Source organism: Mustela putorius, unplaced genomic scaffold (assembly GCF_011764305.1).
Source record: "Mustela putorius furo isolate JIRA1106 unplaced genomic scaffold, ASM1176430v1.1 tig00000578_pilon_pilon_pilon, whole genome shotgun sequence".
Lineage (NCBI taxonomy): Eukaryota > Metazoa > Chordata > Mammalia > Carnivora > Mustelidae > Mustela > Mustela putorius.
In genome coordinates, this window is record NW_025421422.1 from 3,522,267 (window position 1) to 3,547,812 (window position 25,546).

General features: G+C 49.0%; 1 protein-coding gene across 3 annotated transcripts in view; it reads left to right on the top strand.

Annotated features, from left to right (window-relative positions):
- ZNRF3 (zinc and ring finger 3) overlaps positions 1 to 25,546 on the top strand; it is a 156,545-nt gene that overhangs the window by 124,321 nt on the left and 6,678 nt on the right. For 2 of the 3 annotated variants that reach the window (XM_045081497.1, XM_013063518.2), the window contains exons 3-5: positions 22,206 to 22,280; positions 22,689 to 22,820; positions 24,651 to 24,761. In XM_045081497.1, coding sequence (XP_044937432.1) covers positions 22,206 to 22,280; positions 22,689 to 22,820; positions 24,651 to 24,761 — 318 coding nt within the window. Of the gene's footprint in view, positions 1 to 10,404; positions 18,999 to 22,205; positions 22,281 to 22,688; positions 22,821 to 24,650; positions 24,762 to 25,546 lie in introns of those variants that run through there. The other variant, XM_013063520.2, reaches the window with a different exon arrangement.

A 25,546-nucleotide genomic window follows, 5' to 3' on the forward strand; every position in this document is an offset into this window, starting at 1 on the left:
GAAGGAAGGAAGGAAGGGAGGAAAGTGTAATCACAATTGGATTGGATTGCTTTCAGTTGATAGCCTTCCTTCCAGATGCCTTCCCTCTTCCAGTGACTTGAAGAAGGGAAGGAAGGAAGGAGCGGGTAAAACTGATTAAAACTAAAACTGGCTTGGCTGATAAGCGTTGTATCTTATACTCGGAACTAAATAATGTTGCAAGAGGTCAACTGATCATTACTAAATGATGTTTCTGTGCTGGTAAAGGTCATTGTCACGGTTCATGCAGAGCTTCCCAGTGCATTGACCTCATGTTTGCGTGAGAACTGAGCGACTAGACCAGGGAAGTGTCCTCCTAGCCTATGACAGGTACGTTTGGGTCCGTGCGGTGGTCTTTGACCGCCTAAGGAAAATGAACACGCGGAGGGAGACAGGTTGCAATGTGTTAAAGAACTTTCTCTTTAGAAAAAAGTGAATGAGAAAACAAGGGTTAGCTTGGGCAAGAGGTGGGAGCTCTAGCAAATAAAAGGTTATACCAGAACCCACTTCCTTTGTTTGTTCTGCTAAGTAAAGTCTCGGTAACACTGAATAATTACAGTAGGAAAAGCCTGAATGAGGCCATCCTTTCACTTGTTCGGTGAAGGTTAATTTAAGGGACTTAAATTTAAGAGTTAATTTAATGAGACTTGAGATAGAGCTTGAATTTAGGGATTTTTGCAAATTACCTGTTAGAGGCCATAGAAACAGAAGTGCATTTGTTCCTTAAAATGAGAGTGACCTCTTAGTATTTAAGAGTGATTACTGATTAACCAGGGAGTTTCAAATGAGATGTTTACATATTCTGATTTAAAGAACTTGCCCCAGCTGAGTGAGTGCTGGCTTTGGTTCCGGTGAGCTATGAGTAGAGTGGGGCTGTTGTATCAGGGCATTGTGACTTCAGCTGGAGCAACAACTTCCCATGTGAATCTCTCCAGAGCATCCTAGGAGTTGTGCTCAGTGGGGGGCAGTAAAGTCACCTCTGCCACATGTTTTCCTCTAAGAGACTTGCGAGGGGAAAAAAAGCTAACACCTAGAAAGAAAGGTTGTCTGACCTATGTATTCTTAAAAAAACCCAGACAGTGGTACTTCCCCCCACAAATGATCTTTGTAGCCGAGCTGATGAGTGGCAGAGACAGACTTAGGCCACCTCTGGAGCCCACTCCTTTATTTCCATTCCTGAAGGTGGGGTGATTTCCATGCAGAGATCTGAGGACTTGCTGAAGGCCAAAGATGTGAGCCATTGGCCCCTCAGGGTACACCTACTCAGGGTTGTCTAAGTATGAATCAGTTGCCAACACTTGAGTTGGCAGATTCACATGTCCACCTTCTCTTGGAAAATTATCTGGCAATATGGTACTCCGCCCCTCTGGTAAAGGTAGCCTGGGTGGTGGAAGCTTCCATCAAACAGGTGCCTACTGTCTCATCTGCCACAGACCCCCCTCCCCAACCCTGCTGTTTTCCTCACACTATGGCAGTACACCAGTCTCATACCTGGCTACTGTGGGCAGAGTTTGTGATCTCTGTTGTATGATCTTAAACTGCTGGGAGAATACCATCGAGGTTATCTGTACAAGGTTGAGTGAATCAATCAAGTGTGAACACAGATCAGTGTTTTCTGACAGTCAGTAAATATGAAGAATGATCCAAGATGGGTTGGATTAGTGGACTTTTATGCCTCTAATTTGTGTCAGCCATTGTAAGACCCATGTAGGGTAGCCCTATTATTTGTCATTCAAGCTAGGACATGTTTGAGAATGGAAGGGGGTTGCCATTATTATTCATTATAGTGGAAAAACAAGTATAGGGTGGGGCTGCTCTGGCCATGCTAGGGGCAGGACAAATGGCCATCCTAGGCCTATGGGACATGAAAACAGTCTGCTTTCATTCCATTAACCAGGGCAAGTGAAGTAAAGGTTCATAAGAGGGGCTCACATGGAGGCTACAGTGGTATAGAGACCGTTCTGGGGAAATTGGGCAAGGCTTTGCGGAAGGAGGCTTTTAGGTGGGTCCTTGAGTATGAGAATGACTTTGATAGGTAAAGAAGGCTCCAGGAGAGCAATTAAGGTAAAAGGCATAACCTAAAGAAAGTTATTTGTGTGTCTTAATTGTTCAGAGGTGGGCAGCTCTGTGGCTGCAGCAGACAGTGTTTGGAGGCCAACAGTGGGAGAGGGGTAGGCCAGGTAGACCTCGTCCAAATGATGTTGAGTCTCAGACATCAACTATAAGGAGCTGGGACTTGACTCGGAAAAGGGCAAGAAGATAACTCTTGGCATAATGTATGAGATGGACTGGAGAAAAGAGTGGAGATAAGGAGGCGAAAGGAGAGAGCCTGCTTGAGAGTGATCCACTGGGGACGGATGTGGAACTGAGCAACCTGGGTGCGGAGAGAGGAGGAGGGGCTGGGCTGCCACCAAGACCACGCCATTAATCCGAGGCAAGAGGTGTGGGTTTGAGAGAAACTTGGTGACTGGTTTTGGCTGTGCTGAGTTGGAGCCCTGGAATTCAAGAAAAGGGTCAGGACTGGAGGTGAAGTTTGGGAAGCCATTAAGTGGGAGTGTCAGTTCAAACCAAGAGTCTGAATGGGCTTGTTAGGAAGAGAAAAGGGACCGGCACATGACTTCAAGGAAAACTTGGAACAAGGGATGAGGAGAGGGGGAAGTCCGTAAAAGAGAGTGAGGAGGAATTGAGGAGAGAGGTGTCTACATAAACAGGATATTAGCATCTGGAAATTTCCAGAGGCAAGCGGAGACCTTGTAAGAGTCAGCAAAGGAAACCTGAATTTAGAGAAGAGAAGCAGGCTCATGAGCAGGGTCGTGGAACAGCGCAGAGGACATCCCAGGTGAGGGGCGTCACCTCGTGCTGTTTTCATTTAGCACAGGTGTATTGTTTGGGTTTTGCCACCTAACAAACTGCCCTGAAACTTAGTTCTTAAATCGTTGTCATTTGTTCTTGATTCTGTGGGTCAGCTGAGCAGTTCTGGGCAGAGCAGCATGGTTGGTCTCTGGTCTGATGGTGGTTCCTTGGGGCCTCAGTTGGAACAGCTGTGCCCTCTTGACATGTAGTCTCTCTGCACCCAGGAGGCTAGCCCGGGCTTCTTCACATGGTAGTCTCAGAGTTTCCAGCAGCAAAAGAGGGCCAGCCCCGTGCAAAGCACTTACCAAGCCTCTGCGTGGAGTGTTTGCTAATGAACCCATGGCAAGAGCAGATCACATCACCAAACCCTGATTCAAGGGCCATTGAAATAAGCTCTCGAATAGGAAAAGTATTGTGGCCATTTTTTTTTTTTCAGTCTACCGGGACAGGGGTGAGTTTCTTGTAATGCTTGGTGGGAGGAGCTCTTTGATACTTGGGGTCAATGGTGTAACTCTCCATCGAGCCCAGAAGGATTGAAGATCACAGTGGAGCACTTTAAGTTCTGATGACCTATCTGATTGTAGAGAAGGTTGTTTCAGTTCTGCCCCAAATGAGAGCCCAAGTACAGGGGATGACAATGACACTCATATTCATGACAATTCATATTCATTCAAGCTAAAGCATTTACTAAAGACATCGATATGCCCAGTTCAAAACTCAGATGTGAGTTCCCAATCTCAGAGCAGCTTTGTCTGACTTGGAACAGTCAACACCTCTTGGTGCCATCATTCATCTAGGTCTGGATCAATGAATAGTAATCACAGCTGCCATTAATTGGTGCCTGCCTTGTGCCCAAACTATGCCAAGCACCAACCTAACAAAGCCCTGTCACTGTCTCAGTTCTACAGATGAGGAGATGGAGGACCAGAAATGAAGAGGTTTGCCTAAGGGCCTCAATTTAGTAAGGGAACCAGGAATTAAAACAAAACAAAACAAAACCCCCCCAAAAAACAAAAAACCATCAGGCCACTGACTCTCCTGACTGCAGTAGTAGTAGCAAGTGCAGAGACAGCCACATGCACGTGCATATGCATACACACACAGACACATACACACCGGCCCCTCCATAGTCCCCATCATCTTTGTGTTGAGGACATAATCTTTCATGCCTACCGACCTGGGATCTGCCTGCTTCCCAGAGTCCACACGGGCACTGTGCTACTGGCCTCCGTTCGCCATTCACCCAGATTCACTGAGAGTGCATTTGTTTTAGGATATCAAAGACCGTTTTAGAGCATCAGAAGGAGATATTATCTGGCTCAATCTGGATAACTTTTTAAGATTTTATTTGAGAGAGCACACAAGCAAGGAAAGGGGTGGAGAGAGAAGGAGAAGTAGACACCCTGCTGAGCAGGGAGCCAGACACAGGGCTCAAAACCAGGACCCTGACATCATGACCTGAGCCAAAGACAGATGCTTAACTGACTGAGCCACCCAAGCACCCCCTGGATAATTTTTTTAGACTGGCTTTAGAATTTACCTGTCTTAACTAAAAGTACCAGCATAACATGATAAAGCGTTCTTTGTGTCAAAATTTCCTTTTAAGAAATTAGAGAAATAACAGGAAAAGAATATTTGTGGATTCTTCACCCCACCCACCCCCATTTAAGTTCTATCTTGAGTATAGTAGACACAGAATAAGCAGGACATATTTGAAGTGTACAGTGTGGTAAGACTTCACACACACCCACACCCCTCATGAAACCATGACCATAATCCGTGAACCTCATATCATTCCAGAAAGCTCCTTCATGGCCCTTCAAGGCCCCTTCCATCCCTCCCCTCTCTTCCTTACCAATCCCCAGATGACCGTTATTTGCTTTCGCCTACTATAGATTAGTTTGAATTTTATAGTTTTATATGAATGAAATTACACAGACATGTACTCTTTAACCTCACTTCTTTCACTCAGCATAATCGCCTTGAGATTTATCTGTGTTGGTTGGGTATGTGGTTTATTCCTTTGTATCATTTTTAAAATTTTAAATAAGAAAAGGGAATGCTGCTTTTTTCTTTTTTTTTTTTTAACTCTGAACTTGGGCCAGGACTATTGAAGTTACCTACCAAATTGTACATTAACCATCCAATGCTAGTGATGAGTTAATCTGTAACTTCATCTGTTAGCTGTTACTGTGACACCGCCACCCCCACCCTAATGTCCTCTTGACTGTCAGGCCCTGATCCTGGCTACACTTTCTCTCCAAGCCGGAACCCCAAGTGGGGTTGGGGGCTCAGGAAGCCCGATATTTCTGTCTTACTTGGGCCCTGCCTATCATCAGACCATAAGGTAGCCTGTCTCCATGCCATCAGGAGAATGGGGGGCTGTGGATGTGATGGCTGGGTCCCACCTGATAGTGGGGGGTTGGGCTCTTTGTGCAACTCTGTGGTTCAGAAGTTTGAGTTATGCAAATGTCCTAATCCCGGCATATGCAGTAATGCTGGGGGCCTTCTGTTATTAGGCAAAAGACTCACTTTATTTATTATTTTTTAAGATTTTATTTATTTATTTGACACAGAGAGAGCACAAGATGGGGAGTAGCAGGCAGAAGGAGAGGGAGAAGCAGGCTCCCCACAGAGCAGGGGGAGCCTGATGTGGAACTGGATCCCCGGACCCCAGAATCATGACCTGAGCCTAAGGCTGTTGCTTAACCTACTGAGCCACCCAGGTGGCCAAAAGACTCACTTTAATAGTGAACTCAGTACATGTGCAAGTATCTCAATTTACACTTCAAGACTCCACCTCCTTTCTGAACTAACGTACACCTGTCTGCTAGCAAGTCCATTACGGTCCACCTCCTTCCTTTCACGGGTCAGTTGTTCAACAATTCTCTCCTTAAGCGCCAGGCGTCAGATCTCCTAGTCCAGGAATGTTCTAGTAACAACTGCTTAAAATAATATGCAAAATATTTATGTTCTTAGTAATGGGTGCTAGTTAATAGATCTTTCCGTTATTTTTGGAAAACTAACATTGGATTCCCCTCAGTTTTGATTTTTGCCCCCAAAGAAAAACTTGGACATGACAAAACCTAAAGGACTCAAAAAGTACGGGCCAGGGTTGCCAGGATGCAGGTTGCAGGATGCAGAACTGAACGCCCTCGCTGCCAGCATGCTCTGACCTCGGGAAGTCACTGTATCCTTTGCAAGTCTAGGATGTGGGACTAGGTGCTCTTTAATCCCATTCCAGGACTGAGAGGCACTTAATCGATTCAGCTGGACCGTAGTCAAGGTCACTGTTGCCTAATAGGCCCCCTCTGTCCCTCTACAGGGACTCTTTGGGTGGGCCTCATCGGCCTCTGGGGCCAAGAAACAGGCTCCGTCTGTCTCTGGATTTGGTTCGCTGGCCCTTTCAGATGTCCCAGGCACCTGGAGGGTACGCACTTGGACTTGGTAAGCCTCAGAACGGTGCCAGCCAGTCCCCCCCATGCCTGCCATAGCTGGGTGCCTGTCAAGCCAACACTGGCATATTCTGCAACTCTCTGCTTGTTTGGGGGCGTGGTGGGGGGGCGGTTTACCCAGCACTTGCTGTTCCAGCAATCTCCACTTACCCACAAACCAGACTGCCAGACTCCTGGATCATAAAACAAAGCCTAAGCACCTGGATCGTGACCCAGCTCTTTTCCTGTTCTTCTTTTGAGACTTCCCCAACAGGAAAGGCTCTGGGTAATTGATAGAGATTATCCCTGATTCCCTTAATGTAACCTTTTTACTCTTTCCTTTTCCTGGGATTAAGCTGTTCCTTTGCAAGAAGTCCTTTTCTTAATGACACAGTCACAGACCTGTTACTGACCAAAGGAAGTGATCTAGCCCAGCCCCACCTTCTGTGACTCCTGATCCCTTCGGTCTCTTTCATCCTAAGGACTTTTAAAGTCATTAACTGGGTTTTCCAATTTTCTGCCCTGTTAAAGGTTATCAGACTTATACTTTAAAATTAATCTACCTTCTTGAAACAATAATCACCCATACATTTGTAGTTGGATGTGAGTGTCCATATGGAGTAAATGTGCTGGGATGTGCTGACCGAGCTCGGAGGCAGCGCGCCCACAGGGCGTGATGAGTGCGGTCTGACATAAAGGGGAGACCCGAGGATTCTGTCAGCAGGCACCTTTTTCCCTCCTCCTCCCTCTGTTTTCCTTTATTCAAGGAGTATTTCTTGCCGTGCGTGTAGGTCCCCCGCTCCTTGAGAGGACTAGATCTTTTAGGATCGGTCTTTCAGCCCACGATTGTACCGTCGTGGTAGGTGTGCAGCAAATACATGTTACGTTCATAAACCCTAGGAAAGACACTCACCTGAGGTGTTTTTTCTGGAAGTATGTAGCCACCCGAATGAACCTTATTTGCAAGTGTCAGAGAAGATGAAATTTTTGGTCGGTGATCCAAAAATATCAGTAAACCATAGGGGCTGTGTGTGGATGCTGTGTTGTGTCCCAGAAACTAACCTGTGGCCTTGCTGACTGCCACTGAGAGAAAGACTAGTTAATGAATGTAGTCAGTGTTTGTATAGTGTTTATACAATGGCCTTTGTAATGCATGGTCTCCATGGAATCAGGCATCGCCTTTTGTGAACCTCTTCCCTTCCTGGTGCTCAGTGTGTCTGCTGGCTCTGCCAGCCCCTCCTGTGCCCAGCTCCCAGCTGGCCTTGCCTTCTCCCTCCTTTGGGCAGCTCAGTCTCCATGAAGCCCTTCCTGGCGGCAGCAATCCGCAACATACACACCCCCACCCAAGCTCGTCTATCCCAGACTTGATTCGAGCACCCTTCAAGGCAGCCCCACACAGCTGAGCTCCTGATTCATTTGTTTCCCTTGCTCGAAATGGTCTAGCTCCGTTTCTCTAAGTCAATTGAGTGCCAATCTGCGCGGCAAGGATGCATCCCCCAACACACGCGCACTCGCACACGTGCGCGCGCGCACACACACACACACAGAGGGACGGATAGGACTGCAAACCACGAACAGGAGGGGCTTAGCTGCAGCCCCTGGTGGGGATGCCTGCATCTTTTCCCTTCACCTCTTGTCCTTTCTTGGCCTGGCGCTTAGTCACCCTTCCTCCTTCCCCTTCCATCGTCACCACCATCGTGATGACTGCTGAGCGCCAGGACTAGAAAACATTTGGGAGAAATGAGAGTTTTAATGTGGCTTTCAGCTTGTTGGCCTATAGAAATGGGATTATAGGACTTGTTCTTTTATTTAGACGTTAAAACAAGGCCTTTCTGGGTTTAACTTGTGTTTTACAGCCTAACCCATGACCTCAGCTGCTACATCTGGTGTCCCTTCACCACTACACCCGCAGGCCCCATCACTAGAATTGTTCCTGATGGCAGAACCTGTCAGGACTCCTTGGCAGAGAAGGGGACATTACTTGGCACTTGGCATCAAAGTTCTGTGACTCGGTTAACTCTGTTCAGAGTGTGTTTCCGGGCTTACTTCAAGAAAGCGTGTGTTCTGTCAAGAAAAATGGGACTTTAAGTTGAAAATGGCATCCTTGGGAATCACGTCTTTCAGAACTTCTATCATCCTATTATCGCAGAAGACATTTCTGGAACTTGTGTTTTGTTGCCTTGTCCTGCCGGGGGGTAGAGGCCCCTGTCTGAGGCCCTGGGACCCATGTAGAGTAGTCCCCAAAGCCCTGGACCCAGGGAGCTAGGAGGATGACCTCTATGGTGAACCCCAAAAGCTTGCCCCCCACAGCCCCCTCCCCAACATCTGTGTCCCACAGCATTTGCTGCCTCTGGGTTCCAGGTGCCAGTGTAGGGGCCAGCGATCAAGGATGCTTGCCATAGTCACAGCCCCTGAGACCTTTGACTGTGAAGGACCCAGGCTTCTGCTCTGAGGGAGAGCAGTGTCATTCTCATAGCCAGAAATCACAGGAAGCTCAACTGCGTGTTGCCTTTAAGTGCATTCTTCTTAGTGAGGACTTTGCTTAAATCTGAGTTAAAATAGCCAAAGTGGGTTTCTAGAAACCAAATAGTATAACCGAGAAAAGGAATCTGGCAGTTCTGGGAGGGGAGGAACAGGAAATCATGAGTTGGAGTTAAGAAGCCCACTCCCTCTCCCTGCTCCCCTCTCTCCTCTGACCTCTAGGGTCTGGGTCTTTGTGATCAACGCAGAGAGCTTTCAAACCTCTAGTGGCCAGGTCCACCTCCAGCCCAGTGCCCCTCGCTCTCTAGGCAGGGGTCTGCCCCTGTAATTTTTAAAAGCTCCCCAGGACGTTCCAGGCCAGGCTGACAGCTGCTGACTGCCTTCTGCTGTTTTGTGCCGTGGCATCATTTCTGGCCCTGAACTCTGATGTTCGTGTGTGTGTGATATGTAGCAGAGTCACATCAGCTTCCAGAACCCTTCAGAAGGCAGGGTCACCATGACTCTTGCGTGCCTGCTGCTCTGTGTGGGAACTGGGCCTGCGGGAAGCTCGGGCAGGGCACCCAGGAAACAGAAGAATCCTGTTTGTAAGCAGTCAAGGGAAGGGCCAGGTGCCCAAAGGAGACACACACACAGCAGATGTGTCCTGTCCAAGGAGGGAGATGGGGCCTGAGCAACTACCACGTGCCAGGCATGTTCTCATCTAGACTCTCAACATCTTGCAACAACTGTAAGAATATGTCCTACTAGGGGTGCCTGGGTGGCTCAGTGGGTTAAAGCCTCTGCCTTTGGCTCTGGTCATGATCCCAGGGTCCTGGGATCGAGCCCTGAATCGGGCTCTCTGCTCAGCGGGGAATCTGCCTCTCTGCCTGCTTGTGATCTCTGTCTGTCAAATAAATAAATAAAATCTTAAAAAAAGAAAAAAGATTACCATGTTAAAAAGAAAGAAGAAGAAGAATATGTCCTACTAGTATTGTCCCCATTGAACAGATGGAAGCATGGAAAGGCTGTTAAGTCTGCTCACAGTCACAGAGCTGGTAAGGTGAGCCAGGATTTCAGCCCAGGTTGCATGAAGTGACAGTGCCTCCCCTGCCCCCGAGCAGTGCTAAAAATAACTGGTTGGCAGGTCCCCTTCAGGCTGTGTTCTTCCTCAAGGCCCCCTTGGCTGGGGGTGTCATCAGACTGCACCCAGATAAGAATAGTGTGTGGGGGGGGACGCCTGGGTGGCTCAGTTGGTTAAGCAGCTGCCTTCGGCTCAGGTCATGATCCCAGCGTCCTGGGATCGAGTCCCACGTCGGGCTCCTTGCTCCTCTGACTCTGCCTTCCACGCTGTTTGCCTATGCTCGCTCTCGCTCGCTCGCTCTCTGACAAATAAATAAATAAAATCTTTAAAAAAAAAAAAAAAGAATAGTGTGTGGGGGGCACCTGGGTGGCTCAGTGGGTTAAAGCCTCTGCTTTCGGCTCAGGTCATGATCCCAGGGTCCTGGGATCAAGCCCCGCATGGGGCTCTCTGCTGGGCAGGGAGCCTGCTTCCTCCTCTCTCTCTGCCTGCCTCTCTGCCTACTTGTGATCTCTGTCTGTCAAATGAATAAATAAAATCTTTAAAAAAAAGAAGAAGAATAGTGGGGGGGGGCTGCTTGGGACTCTGCCCTTCTCTAGAGAAAGGGAGAAATTTGGTTCTCTTGCTATTGTAAATGATTCTGCTGTAAAGTTAAGAGAAAATGAAACTATCATTCTGAAATGCTAATACAAAGTCACTGATTCAAGGACATGATACAACAGGGCCCACGGTGGGGGGGGGGGGCATTTGAAACCACCTTGGTAGATCCTTAGGAAGTGTACGCAGGGAAAGTTGTATTGTTGGTGAACTTGGCATTGGCTAGAATGGCAGTAGACAGAACTCCCTTGAATGAACTTGAGCCTCTGACAAAAACAAATGTGAGCTTTCAAACAAGAAACCCCGTACGAGGGTAGGGTTGTGCACCCTGCCACCCCTCTTTCTGTTGACTGTAGGAGCCACATGACATTTTGTAAAGGGAGTTTCAAAAATGAGGGAGTCCACGTGGGTTGGGATAAGAGCTATCTGGAATTCCTTGTGGGACTGGGAAGTGCAACACATAAGCTGGTAATGCAGTCCTGGGAGTTTCAGCATTCCTGCTGATACGGGCGTACCACATCTCTCTCACACTTGATGAAGGAAACCCCTAGCATAACCAGAGTATTTCTGTAGCCTGGGATTACCAAGAGAGGATGAGGTCACATGTCAGCTCTTGACTTTGTGACTTTGGGAGGTAACCTCTGAGCCTCCAGCTATAAAATGGGAGCCAATAGTCCCTTGGTTGTGCAGTTGCTGGGCAGACTCAGTGGGCCACTTGAAAGCACCTACTGCCCTTGCCTGGTGCATAATAGGAACTTTGCTTCCTTTGCCACATTGGAGTATGATGCTTTGGGCCTGTGCTGTCCTGAGACCAGGCAAGAAAGGCCCTGCTTCTGAAGCTGCTGGGCCCTGGGTGAGGAGTCCAAGGGGAAGCCCCCTTTTGAGCCATTCTCGGGATCCTGAATTCCCCCTGCCTGAGCCAATGCTGGCTTCCAGACCTCTTCTCCAAGACCATACTCCTGGGGGCAGACTGCCCTGAGAGCACACCCCTCTTCCCAAGGAGGGGAGATGGACCTTGGCCATAAGGCTGGGGCGTTTACTCACAATGTGTACAAGCCCCCTCAAAAGGCAGGGTGGGTCAAGAGTCAGCGTTCTCCACAATGACACATTCAGATGAGGAACTCTCAGGAGTTAGAGAAATCGCAGTTGAACGTGACCCTTCAGGTCTTTATGGAGGCATACATAAAGATAGAAGGGTAGCATATAATTTATATCATGGTTCATAGGCTCTTGTCCCAAGTCCCACAAATGTTAGGAGCAAGCCTGCCTCAGACATGCAAGAAACTTTCATCCAGATTCTCTTCCTCCTAATATAAATAAGAAAACCATATAATCAGAATAATCGCAGTTTTTCATTTTACCACCTAACACAGGAATTCTCAGACACTTTTCCTTTGCCCCATCGTAAGCATCGCCCCTGAGCCGTTGAGAAAGCTTCTGGACCTTCGCCAGTCCACCCAAACCAGGAGAGGGGCCCCAGAATGTGCATTTGATGGTCATCCCAGAGGCTTCTTGCAGCTTGGGCTCCGTAGTTCTCAGCCCTACCTGGATTTTAAGACTAACTGGGAAACTTTTAGAAAAATATTGCTGCCAGAGTTCCATTCCACAGAGATGAAGTCATCATCTCTAGGGGCGGGGCTGAGGCATATGGGTATTTTTTCAGTCTCCCCTGATGCCTCCTCAGTGGGCCATGGGTGGGAACCGAGTCTCAGTGGCTGGACAGCTACAGTGGCCAGGAGCTCAGCCCTCATCCTGAGAGCCTGTCCTCCACCTCATGGCGGAAGGGAGACTGTAGGGTCTTCAGACTTGGTAGGCACTGTTGTTTCTGGTGCAGCCCAAGAACGCCACCCAATTAACAATTTGTTTTGATTATAAAACAAGTGTTAACCTGTCCTGTGCAGAGAAGGGGGAGGTCCCTTTTAAAATTTCTGGTTGCTGACTTTGGCCCTGAAATGGGACTTCTGGAAACTCAACCCAAGATAGCAGCTTACAAGTTCTTCCAAAAGTTTCTGTGCCAGCCAGAGACATCTCATGAAATGACCCAACGGTGGACGTTTTTCCATAACATCCCTTCACCCAGTGTGGCCGGGGGAAGGAGGGTGTGGACAGGCTTCCCGGGTTTTTGGTGCTCCTTGTCAGGTGTTAAAACAAATAAGATCATTGTGTTTCTTGGAACTGGCCTAAATGTCTATGTTTAAGATTAAGATCTGGGGAAATGCATTTCCGTTTGAACCCAGCATTTTCTGATTGTGAAAAGGGTACCAACCTGTGCAATGGCGCCGTGACACGGCCACGGACTCCAGCCTCTTCTGTCGGTTCCTTTAATTAGGAGAAATTAAGTGGGGCTGCTACATATTTTGAGAATAAATAACACTATTTAAACTTAGGCAGCCTTAACCACTAACTTAACCGCTGAGTTCTCGCTGCTACATGCCTCCTAAATAGATCAGCATACTCTTAACTAGGACTTAAAATGCATCATCTTCCTTCTGGAGCTCAGAACCTGCAGCAGACGGGAGGCTTTGGAGGCTTAATGACTTTAATTATGGCAAGAAATACCTTCTCCCGGTGGGGAGGGGCGCGGCCGGGCCGGGTAGGGTCAGCGAAGGCCGGATGGGAGCCCGCCCCCCATAAGGCCGGCCCCCACTGGGTGGGGAGGGGACTGGAGTGGGGCGTGGGGAAGCGGAGAGGGAGGGACCCTGAGGGAAGGCGTGGACAAGCAGGGCTGGAGGGGGGTGGTTGAAGCTCGAGGGTGGAAGGGGAGGAGGGACCCTGGGGGGAGGCCGCGGGGGCCTCGGAGTTCTGAGCTGTGTTTGTGGTTTCGGCACTTTGATCTCCTGCCAGCGAAACCTGGAAGGTCAGGCCGGGCTGCAGCCAAGCCCTGGAGCGAGGAGCCGGGTGGAGCGGGCCGAGCTGCGCCACCCACCCGCACCCCCACCCCCCTCCTCTCCCACTACCCGAGAGTGAGCCTGCGTGGCTGCCCAGGCGCCCCCGCCCCCGCGCGTTGGGCCGTTTTGTGTGCGGATCTCCTTCAGGCAGCGGATCAGGAGCTCCGAATCATGAAAGTAAATTAGCTAAATGCTCCACAAGTTTGGTTTGGTACAATCATTTATGTTGCGTATGCCCTAAAGAAAGCATTTTTTAAGCTAGGTGCACCCCTTCCTCTCTGCCCTTTCCCAGAGCAGCAGGCTATTGGTCTGGTGGTTTTGCGGGTGTTGGGGTCGTTTCTTTCGACACTTCTGACACCCGCCCCCTTCTTGGCACCAGCATTTTCTCAGCGGTTACCCATGTGCTCTGGTGTGTGACCTCATTTCCTATGGAATGAAAGGTTTCTGCAGGAAAACAGGGCGCTGGTGCGGTCGGCCTTGCCAGCCCCCTTGCCTGGCAAGAGCCTTCCCTGTCGGAGCAGTGACTCATGCTTCAGGGAACAACAGCTGACCAGAGTGATCAAGAGCCCGGTGCCTGGGTGGTCACTACTCAGTGAAGAACAGGGGGAGGAGGAAAGGAAAAAGTGAGGAGAGAGGGTTTAAAAGCCACTCTCCGGCCTCCAGCGGGCGGGGCCTAAAGGGACCCAGTGGGTGGTGTCTGTTTGGACTACCCCAGGCCTGGCCAGGAGAGACTGGTGCATGTCTGGCTGGCTGGGGGGTCTCCGGGTCTGGCTTGTTGGTCTCCATCCACACTCACAGCCCCTGTCCCTCCCCGACCACAGAGTAGGCCCTGCGGCAGTGGTGACAGACTCGGGGCTTGTACCTGGCCCCCTTTATTCCTGGCAATGATATTCCCCAGGCTCAAGCTTGAGGCAGATGTGCCTCTCAAGCCTTTGTTTTGGTCTCATTGCCCCAACCCAGGCTAAGGCTACCAACTGAGTTTGGGAATTCGGACTCTGCCACCAGTTCCCCAGGAAGGCCAAGCTCCCGGTCTTCATACCAGCTGGGGAAGGCCCACTGGTGTCCGCTCACTTTCCCAGGATAGGTCCCTGTGGGTTGCCGGCCCACTTTCTCCACAGGTTTTCAAGGTCTTCCATGGGCCCCACCAGTCTCTGAGAATGAGGTCCCTGAGTATAATGGGAGGAAACTGTAAAAATCGGCATCTGGTGCCATCTATTCTGTGGATTTGCCCAAGGGTAGTCATTTGGTGAGAGTTTGCCTTTGGTCAGAGTTCTAAAAGGAGCTCACATTCCTCCAGAGTGGAAGGAAGGAACACTGCAGGTGCATGGTCTTGTTTTCTAAGAGCTTTGGTATCAGAGATGTGCTCACACGGAGGCCTGGGTCCTCATGAAGATCCCCAGTAGGGCAGAGCCACTAGGAGTGCCTGGGGTCGGGGTTGCCCAGAGACAGCATGGCGGCAGTAGAACTAACCACCGAGAGGAGGGCCCATCAGCAAAGCCGCCCCTGCAGATGGGCCTGCGGTTAATAACCCAAATCCCGAAAGCCTCAGATCAGCAGAATTGAGTTCCAAGGAGATCTGGTGGAGAACAGACCTTTCCCAATGTAAGAGTCAAAGGGAACAGGAGATCTGGTGGCCAGGAACAAGCTATAGTCTATGCTTAGAGTAACAGGGGCCCAAGTGTTTGATGCTAACCCCGAGGGCAAAAGCTGATCTTTTTGGGTTAATGAACAAACATTTCTTGGCCATTTACCCTGTGCCAGGCCCTTGGCTGGATTCTGGGAACTGGGCAGGAAAGAAGTCTGACACCTGGGCCACCCTCTAGTGAGGAGGCACCTTGAGTAAACAATGACACTGTGATGTCATAAGAGGGGCAGAGTCAGGCCCTGGCGGTTGGGGGGGTAGGGGATCAGTGTGGAGGCCGCTAACACCTTAGTCAGCCAGAGTTAGAAGAGGTAAAGGCTAACAGGTGTGGGGGAGGTAGTGTGTGCCTCAGCAGCAAGGCTGCAGGCCGTCAGGGAACTAGTAGAAGGTCAGCCCCGTTAGACTGAGGTTGGAGGGTTGGAGTGTAGAGTTTGCCATAAGCAGCGGGGAGGCACAGTTATTCGAGGACAGTAGTGCAGGTCAGAGCTGTGATTCAGAAAGGTCCCTCTGCTGCAGAGTAGAGACCCTACTGGGGGGCAACTGGGATGGGCTAGGAAATGCCCAAGGGAAAATGTTACTGTTACTCACGTTGGGTGTCCTGGACAGAGGGGGCAGCAGTGGGGAAGAAAAAACAGTGGCTGGATTTGGAAGATGGAATCAGCAAATCTTGATGAGTAAATCAGCAAATCAGTTGAGTGTAGGGCTGAAGGCAAAAGTTTAGCTCCGCCCCTGTGAGCCTTGGTTTTAGGAGGGTAAAGACTGGATGAAGGGTAGGCCCATGGCAAGACCCCATGCATCCATATCAGCCTGAGCAAGAAAGGACCCACAGATGCCCAGGACAGTAGGCTCTACTTTGGGCATGGCCACAGAAGGAACTTGGGGACCCAAGTTGAAGCAGAATGCTGATACCAAGTCATAGGAACCAAGGGCTGGTCCCATTTTGGATTCTCAGCAATAATGGTGTCTGCCACTTTGGGTCTCACTGCTCTATAAGTGTATCAGAGGAGAGCTACAAGTGACCACTCTTCTTGGGCAAAAAGAGATCCCCACACCCTCATCCTGCTCCTTTCAAAGCAAGATCTCTTTGGCCAGGACTGCAGCAAGTGTGTCATGATAGGCACTTCTAGAAGGTCCCAGATTGTATCTTTCTTGGGATGTCTGGCACAGCTGGACTTCTTGAATAGTTGTCAAGTTGAACTACATAATGGAATGTTTTCATACCAAAAAGCGCCTCATTTAGGTTGCAGTGCGTGCAGTCTCTACTTGGTTTCCAGCTCAAAATGTAGATCTCTCTCATATCCCTCAGCCTTCTCCCTATACCTTAGAGCAGGGCCATGAACGAGGGGTTGGCATACCACACACCATGGAGCATTGGGTTCCAAAATGTCTTCCAGAGAAGGGAGGGTATTGACAGGAGTTGCTGCAGAAAGTTTCTGTATCTCCCAAAATGGGGGAGCCCAGGTAGATAAGAGCCTCTAGCATTCTACCAGTGTGCTCTGTAGATGTCAAGGGTGACTCTAGAATGTGCAGCATTTCTCAAAGGACACAAACCAAGACCGTCTCATTCTGTGACACGTACTTGGGGGAAAACTGCAGTAGAGACAAAATAACTGAGCCCATATTCATCATTTCTTACCCATTTCCCCTTGGAATAACCATTCCTTGTGACTCCCCTGCCCTCTTCAGAGAGGGCCATGCCTGCATTGCTTGCAGAATGTATGCTCTGCGAGCTGCTGCTTCCTGCTGTAGGTATCCCCAGGGCCTAGCACACACCGGAACTGGTTAAATTACTACTGTTAACAAATAAATAAATAAATAAATGGCACTGCGAATAGAAATTAAACTCTGTTCCCACCTACTGTTGTTCATTTTGTTGAGCATGGACCATGCCCAGGGCAATCTGCTTTGTTAGGCTCTATGGGGCACACAGCCTGGTCAGTAAGATGTACCTCCTGGTTCCTTTAGACTCTGAAGGCGGGTTAGCCCAGCACTGCGCCGGCCATTTACATATAAGATGTCTCTGCCCTCTGACTAGGCAGGACCCACTTGTAGCTGTTTCACAATAGATGCTGCCAGGATGTGAGTATGAGAATAGAAATATGGCACTGTTTATGAAAGAGAAAATGTAGAAATCTGCTAAATGCCTGTCAGGGGGACAGTCTTAAGCTCAGGTACAACCATATAATGGAATAATATGTGTAGCTGATAAGAAGAATGACTTTTTTTAAAATATAAATGCATATAGTACTGTTCAGTAAATGGTTGCATTAAGGTGGGGGAGGTATAGAATAGTGTATACACACAATTTATTTGTGTTTTTTTGTAAGTGTATTTTGATATATGAGTATATAAGTGCATTTTATTCCTGCTAATATATGGGTTTTTAAAAAACAACATGGAGAGATATAAACCACACTGTTGATGTTATAAAGTCTGGGACACAGGGGGTAAGAGGTGAGTTGTTTTTTGCTTTCAGTTTCTAAATTATTTCAAAGTATTCACATTAAGCACGTTACTTTTATAAATAGCAGAAACACGAAAGATGGTTATACTTGAGGGGAAAATGCATCATTAGAAAGTGGTAAGCAACAGAAGAGAATTCTTGGAAAGATTAAGGCCCAGAGAGGGCTAAGAACTGCCTTAGGCTGTAGAGAAGAACTTGTCAGACTGATGGGAGGCGAGGCACATGAACTTGACCTTAAAGAACCAGTAGGTATGATCAGCACATGGTAGTTCACACTGGAGTATCTTTCTGCATTGAATAATATGCAAAGAGTTACTCTCAAACTGACTTCCTTCTCCTAGCCAGCTCACCACAGGCCACTTTACCCAGAAGTTGTGTTTTCAAATTTGCCTTGTAATATCTGCGCCATCCTATTTTGTCATTACAGAGAAATTAAAAGTCGAGTGGGTTTATAAGGAGGGGATTGTATTAGGACTCTTAGAATAATCTTCCTATCCTTTGGCCCTGGGCCTCCCTTCTAAGGAAACTGGAAATGTAAGCCACAATTTGTTCAACGTAGCATTAATTATTATAATAAAAAACTAGAATTACATGAGTTTACAAAAATACATGAGTGAGTAGAGTATGCGAGTGGATATTTCACAGCCTTAAAGGTGTCTACAAGGACTTTTTAATGACTTGTTGGAAGCTTATGATAAGTATAAAAAAAGAAAAACAGCCAGAAAACCAAAATGGGGGGGGGGTCTGCTTGGAGCCTCCATATGCCAGAACTTGCTGTAAGAGGTTGAAGACCTAGATCTTCATATCAGCACTAACAGTCCAACTTCCTTGGTTATTGTATGATCAGGAGTTTGGGACAGAGGAGATTTTTAGTCATCTTTTGGGTTGTCTCTGATTAAGATGGTGTTCTGTCAAAGATTTCCTGAAACAAATACTGGGCACTAGGACCACCACCTTTAGCGCCAGACAGACAGACAAACAACGGGGAAAGATGGAGTCTGTGCCTGGGGGCTGCTGGGAGTAACCAAGTCTGGGTGTCACTGCACACACTGGGGAGAGTGCCAGACCCGTTCCTGATCGGAGTTCCAGAATTTAATGGAAACTAAAGCAACCTGGAGGCATTGAGTTCTCCCACTCATTAGGTGGTAGTGGGGCTCATCAGAACGCTTCATTCCTATCCGGAAATTTGGGTCTCAGACACACTGATAGAAAGAAGCGCTTTCCTTCAGGGAAAACCACGTCCATATTCAGGGAGGAGCAACCCAAGAGTATGGTCCCAGGCAGACCACAGAGTAATAACAAGGGAGACTTGCATCATAGTAAGTGCCAACCTCATAAGACCCTGTCTCCTGGGGCTTGAAATTTTGTGCTTTGCACAGCAGAAGTGTGCAGATGTTTGCATTTTTGATACCTGTCAGTGGTTATGGACTTCGCCTAGCCCTGGGTCTTAAAGACCTGGAAAGGTGAATAAAGGACCATGACAGCCTTTTGTTCCACATTTTTACTGCTGGGCTTCCTGCTGGTTGACCTGCCCACCTGCCCTTGCTGGACTAAGGCAGCAAAGGTAATGAAGGTTGTGTGGGAGGGCTGGGGGTTGGGGGTGTGTAGAGGGCAGTAAAGGCAAGGAGGGCCTTGGACTGCTTTGAGGAGGCCTTCCCAAGACTTCCCACCCGTTTCCTGCTCTTCACACCCTTCTCATGCCCTTCTTTCCATGACAGTCTATGCACAGTTCAAGGGCAACTGCCCTCTGCAGCCGTGGCCCAGTTTACCCGCCATCCACCAGGCTGCATCTTTTCCATTCTTTCTTTGAAACAGCCCTATCTTGAGAGTTTTGTGACTTTATAAAGATAGGGTTTCTGACGATCACAAGACCACTCATCTCCCAACTGCGTAATCTCCCAATCTATGGTTTAGATTTGTTTTGAAACAGTATTCGGCCCGGGGTGGGGGGGGGGGTTCCTGGGTGGCTTAGTGGGCTAAGCATTGGACTCTTGATCTCAGCTTAGGTCTTGATCTCAGAGTTGTGCGTTCAAGCCCACGCCCAGCGTGGAGCCTACTTAATAAAAACGAAAGAAAGAAACAATTTGGGGGCCCAAGCTTGACTAGGTGAAACGACGAAATGATCTCAGATGTGGAGATTGGTTCAGGACTATGCCTTGTCTATTTTTAAACTGGAAATGTGAGGTGAGGGGGAAAGTGTGACCAAGCAGTGTTCTGTGTTTTTTAATTTGCTTTGGGAATAGTATAATAAATGTGTCATTTTCTAAATCTGGATTATTCATGGCCTATTTTAAATCCCGGTCTGGCTCCTGACAGTCCAGTTCTCAGCAAGACCCTGGGTTGACTCCCCTCCTGTCTCGTCCTGGTAGGGGCAGAAAATACAACCTTATTTAATAGCAGCTTCCATTGATTTTTTTAAAGTAAGTCGGCTGTGCTAATTCTCGTTTTCTCAAACAAACTGTTTGTACTTAGATCCTGTGTATTAGCCAGGTTGTGTCTGAGTCCATTAAATGGGAGCGGTAAATGGGTTTTAAGCACCTTATTCTTGGCCTGCTGTTTTTACTATGGAAACCAGGAGAAACCCTTCAACTGTCCTAGATTTTAAAATGCCTTTTAAAAAGTGCCTGTCCCGAGTGGGTCATGCCTCACCTCCAGATCCTGGTGACCTCCGCATTCCTGTGGAGACGGGAAGCCTGGAAGCGTGAACAGCCACATGGCTGAAGACCCTGTGACCCCAGGTCCTGCGGCCTTTCATCTGGGGCCATCAGGCTCTCCAGGTGCGCCAGCCCCGAAGCGGGAGGCTCCAGGTGCTCCTAATCGGGTCTGGTCTGAATGCGCAGTTCCCTGAGGTGCTGGGTGATGGTGGAATGAAAGCCAAATAAAGGAACAAGAGATCCTGTTGATTACCTCATCTTCAGTGCTATTCCTCAGGGCCCTTCTAGATCTAGGGAGGATTTGGGAAGACTGCGGTATCACCTGAGGAGAAGACACAGCCCCTACTTCCTGTTAACTCTGGGCCCACAGATCCTTGGCCTCCAGCAAGAGAGTCTAATGCCCCTAAGGGCCTTTTGGAGCAAGGCCACGCCACCTGGCCCCAACCTTCCTCCCTGGGCCATCGTGTCCTCTCCCTCTCGAGGCGGGTAATAGGGCTACCATGGCCCTTTCTTCATTGCTCCGGACAGCACCCTGCCTCTCCACCGAGGGGCCAGGATTGGGAACTGGAAGGGACCCGAGTGGTGATAACATAGGCTTCCTCCTCCTCTCAGGTGGGGAAACTGAGACTGGAACTCCAATTCGGTGACTTGCCCACCCTTGGCAGCTTGTCCCTCCCGACTGCAGCTTCGCGGTGAGGCAGTGGGGTGGGACGGACAAGTGGTAGAAGGGGCTTGAAATTGAGTCTCAGTTCAACAAGAAGAGTCCCAGGGGAAGAAGGAGAGCTTCGGCAGCACAGCACCCTGGGTTCCTCGGGCTCAGGAAGTTGCTGGGGACTTTGTAGCATCCCCCAGGATTTCTCAGTCCTGCTTCTTTGGTAGACGGCGCTGGAATGGTCCGGTAAAAGCTGTGGGATAAGACTGCCCTCTAGTGGGCTTGTGAAGCCATTGGTCCAGCCACTTTCAGGTCTCTCTAGGCTCCGTGCTGCCTTCTTTTGCTGAAGCCCCATAGTGATTATTCCCTCAGTAGGAATGCCTTCAATTCAAATTTTATTCTTTGTTAAACATTCTGGCTCACAGAGTTGATCTCTCAACACCAGCCATTATTTGCCCATCTTATAGGAGGTTTGGGGTTTTATTTTTGTCGTTGTTGTTTCCCCCCTACCGTAGAGGTATCTTACTTCTCTAATAAGATTCAGGCCCCTAAAAGCAAGGGTAATGTTTTATGTCTTGTTCTTCCCCAGCTGCCATCCCGTTGTCTGCTTCGCTGGACATGAAATTAGAAGTTTCGCTGGGATAGAAAAGAATCCTCCCTCAGAAAAGCATTCCACCCCTTCACATTTGTTCCTAAAACATTCTCATCTCCGCTCTCTGATCCATAGTTCCCCAAGTGGTTGAATCATCTGAATCCCTCAGAAAACTTCCAGAACTCAGTTTCCCGGGCCTTCCTCCAGCCCTGCTGAATCAGTCTCTGTGGTTTGAGCCAGGAAATCTGCTTTACAAACTTCCCAAGTGGTTTTGGAAGTGGAGCCAGGTTTGGCAGCCAACTGCTCTAAATCCCCATTTACGATTTTTTTTTTCATGGCTTTTTCCCTCTGACAGCATCTCTAAAGGTCTTCAGCTTATGTCAGTTATTAAAATTGACCATTCTGAGACTCCTTCGGAAATACTCGGTGTGCTATTCTAACTACAGTCCTGGCTGACATGGGAAGGAAGAAGGACCACAAGAGAAGGACCAAAGGCATTGACTTTGGTTGCCAGTGGCTCTGTGTTCATAGCAGAAAATACTGAAACCAATACCTTCATGCTGACTGGGCAGGTCATTGATGTGTTTTTCATGTTTGGCTGGACAGGGAGGCAAAGGTTAACCGAGTACCCAGTTACAAACGTTCACCGGCTCTAACTCCTCTGGTTCTCAGATCAGCTGTACAATGTAGGTGGCATTGTCCCATTTTTTACATATGGAAAAGTTGAGGCTTTGGGAAGTTAGTAAGTTGCCCCAAGTCGTGGAAGTTGCTGACTGTCAGATTCTGCATTCAAATACCAGTCTGATTGCCAAGACCAGCTTTGGAAAGGTAAGAGGACCAAGTGTGCCAACCTGTTCTTTTTAACTCTGCCAGGCCAAGCGGGCAGTGCAGCGAGGAGCCACTGCGGTCATCTTTGATGTGTCAGAAAACCCAGAAGCTATCGATCAGGTAAACTCCATGGGCCACGGGGCATGGCTATCTCCCTGAGAGAGGCTCTTTTAGTTAGCTAGGCTTGTCGCGGGGGCATCCCCCTCACTTCAGGGCTCCGCACTTGTCTGTTGACACTAGAGACCCGTGTTTAGACGTCATTCCTACTTGGAGGAGAGGGTATTGAGTAGGCGTGAAGAGCCAGGAAGTTGGTGGTTGGGGGGCATTTTCAAAGACCCTTCCATCCTGCCCAGTCCATCCTAAAAGCATCATTCTGCGCCTTGTCCTTCAGAAGCTCCAAGGCTGTAACGCTTGAAGTCTTTGAGGATTTTCAAACAGTTTTTACTGTTCTTTTCCTTCAACCTTTCTCCCTCTCTTGCTTCTTAAAGCAAGAGCGTCTTTTAACTAGACCTGTCTCTTCTTCCTCAGCTAAACCAGGGCTCAGAAGACCCGCTCAAGAGGCCAGTGGTGTACGTGAAGGGTGCAGATGCCATCAAGTTGATGAACATTGTCAACAAGCAGAAAGTAGCTCGAGCAAGGATTCAGCACCGCCCCCCTCGAGTGAGCCTCCATCGGCCACGGCCAGCCTCGCCCTGTGCCCTCTCTGCTGCTCCCCGAGCCTTAATTCCCTTTGGGCTTCCGGCTTTTGTTGCAGTCTTCTTTCCGTGTAAAATGCTAATGCAGCCTAGGTTCCTACAGTTTAGATCAGACTTGAGGTTGGAGGCCAAGGAGAAATATTACTCCTGTTTCTTTATTAGTATTATTTTTTAGGATTTTATTTATTTGAGAGAGAGTGCGAGCGAGCGTGCACACACGGGAGGTGGGGGTCAGAGAGGGAGAGAGAGGCTCAAGCAGACTCTGTACAGAGCCCTTAGCCCCACGCGGAGCTCAGCGTCCCCACCTGAGATCATGACCTGAGCCAAAATCAAGAGTCAGACGTTTAACCGACTGAGCCTGCCACGAACTCCCCCCACAACACGTGTTCCTTTAGAGAGGATTCGAGGGCGCCTGGGTGGCTCAGTGGGTTAAGCCGCTGCCTTCAGCTCAGGTCATGATCTCAGGGTCCTGGGATCGAGTCCCGCATCGGGCTCTCTGCTCAGCAAGAAGCCTGCTTCCCTCTCTCTCTCTGCCAGCCTGCCTCTCCATCTACTTGTGATTTCTCTCTGTCAAATAAATAAATAAAATCTTTAAAAAAAAAAAAAAATAGAGAGGATTCGAGAAGACCTTCCAGGAATAGATTTTGTGCTAAAGAGTCTCTGGTATCTTCCGCCCGGCACTCCCTCTTGGTAGCTTCTGTCCTTCTTTCTCTTCCATTCCACCTCCCCCTGAAAGGCTGGGGAGGAGAGAAGGAAGGAGTCCCTAGGTTCCTGTGTCCCCCTCCTTCCATTTGGCCCAGACTGGAGAAAAATGCTGGTAGTGTAGTTCTTTCTTCCCAGAAGGCAAATTGCATTATTAAAAAGCCCTAACTTGTATTTGAGTCTGGAGCACTTAGCTTTCAACTGGGATTGAAGTTTATGCCTTCTAGGCGGTTGTTGAATAGCACGGTGGCTTCTCTGGAGCGTGTCGAAGGGACACTGCTGCCCAGTGACTCTTAAAAGGCATCTTCTGCCCAAACCTCAGGCTGAAGGTTCTGGGAACCTGGGACAGGATATAGAGAGATACATACATACACACACATACATATATATGGTTTATTTCCATATCACAAATATTCACGTATAGGGTGACTCTTTGTACACACAAAGCATCTAGATACCCATAGCATTCAATTAGCAAAACTCTAATCCTCTTGGCTAACTGCATGTCCTAGACAAGGTGGCTTCAAGGTTTCTGGAAGCAGTGTGCCCCGGGGAAAAGGTAAGGACTCAAAGTGGAAGGGATTTGCAGAAGAACAGCCTTTGGTGGCTTCTTTTTAAAGGAAAAACGAGCCCTTTGCTGAATGTGACTCACTGTAGTGGAAGCTGATATTGTGGAAGCAGCATACAATTTTCTGAGTTGTTGTAAACCGTTAATTATATGGTTAGTAATCACTGTTCCCTCAAAACATGACACTCCTTTGTCCCATAAATATGATATTTGTGTTTATTTGGATGGGCCTCTCCTACTGGTTACGGCAAACTTTGCGCTCTTCCACGGGGAGCTGGGCATTCCAACAGGCGTGCTCTTGGCCGGGACTGGGCAGGCTGCCCCCGCCACACCAAGGGGGGCTGTCTGGGCCCGGGGAGCACAGCACGTGTGCAGGTTAGCAGAACCCCCAGGTGTTGCTTGCAAACAAGGGGAGAGACACACCTGAGTCACCCCAGTTGTATCCCAACCGGGGCTGACCTGACCCATGCGCCGATCCCCAGGCTGAAGAGACCTGTGACTCATCGGGTGTGTATTCTGTTCCAGCAACCCACAGAGTACTTCGACATGGGGATTTTCCTGGCGTTCTTCGTCGTGGTCTCCTTGGTCTGCCTCATCCTTCTCGTCAAAATCAAGCTGAAACAGCGGCGCAGTCAGGTAAGAGCCCCAAGCAGCCCATGAGCGCAGGTGCCCGCCACCCTGTCCCAGGTGGGAACTGGGGGATGGGGGCCTGCGGTCCACCGCCTGGTCCCAGCACACCGGGAGCAGCAGAGATGGAGCAAAATGAGAGCAAAGCTTATCACCCTGTGTCTTCTCTATTCCAGAAGGGCCAGAACCACAAAGGCTAAGCACTAGGAGGCTTCCAGCTGGGAGGTTTTCTCATGAAATGCCTAAGTGTTCACGCGGAACCCTAGAGCCTTGCTCCTAAGATAGAATCTGGGCACCAGCAGCATCCCCTGGGAGCTTGGCAGAAATGCAGACTCTCAGGCCGTACCCCAGACCTGCTGAGCTGGAAGCTGCATCTTCTAAGCCCTCCAGACGATTCCCAATGAACAGAGTAGCCACTTTCCTGCTCCACCCCTCACATCACCATGCTTGTAGAAAGGCAGGATTTGGGGGCAGAGGTTGATGGAGAGGATAAGCGGGAATCTAGACCATCCCGTGTGTAGTGTGACCTCTCAGGAAAGACAGTGGATGCTGGCAGACAGTCTGTGCGAGACTCACCGACTACTCACCAAGCGAGAGTGGTCATTAGCCCAACATAACAGTGGGTGTGTTTGCCCAGCAATTGCCTCATTTGCCCTCGGAACTTTCTTCAGTGTAAAGAGGGGGAACCCGAGGCATCGAGCAGGTGAATTACTCTTGCAGAGTTGACCAACTAACTGAAGTCGACCTCTGCTGGGTCTACCACTTGGCAGAAGCCTGGGTTCAAGCCGCTGACC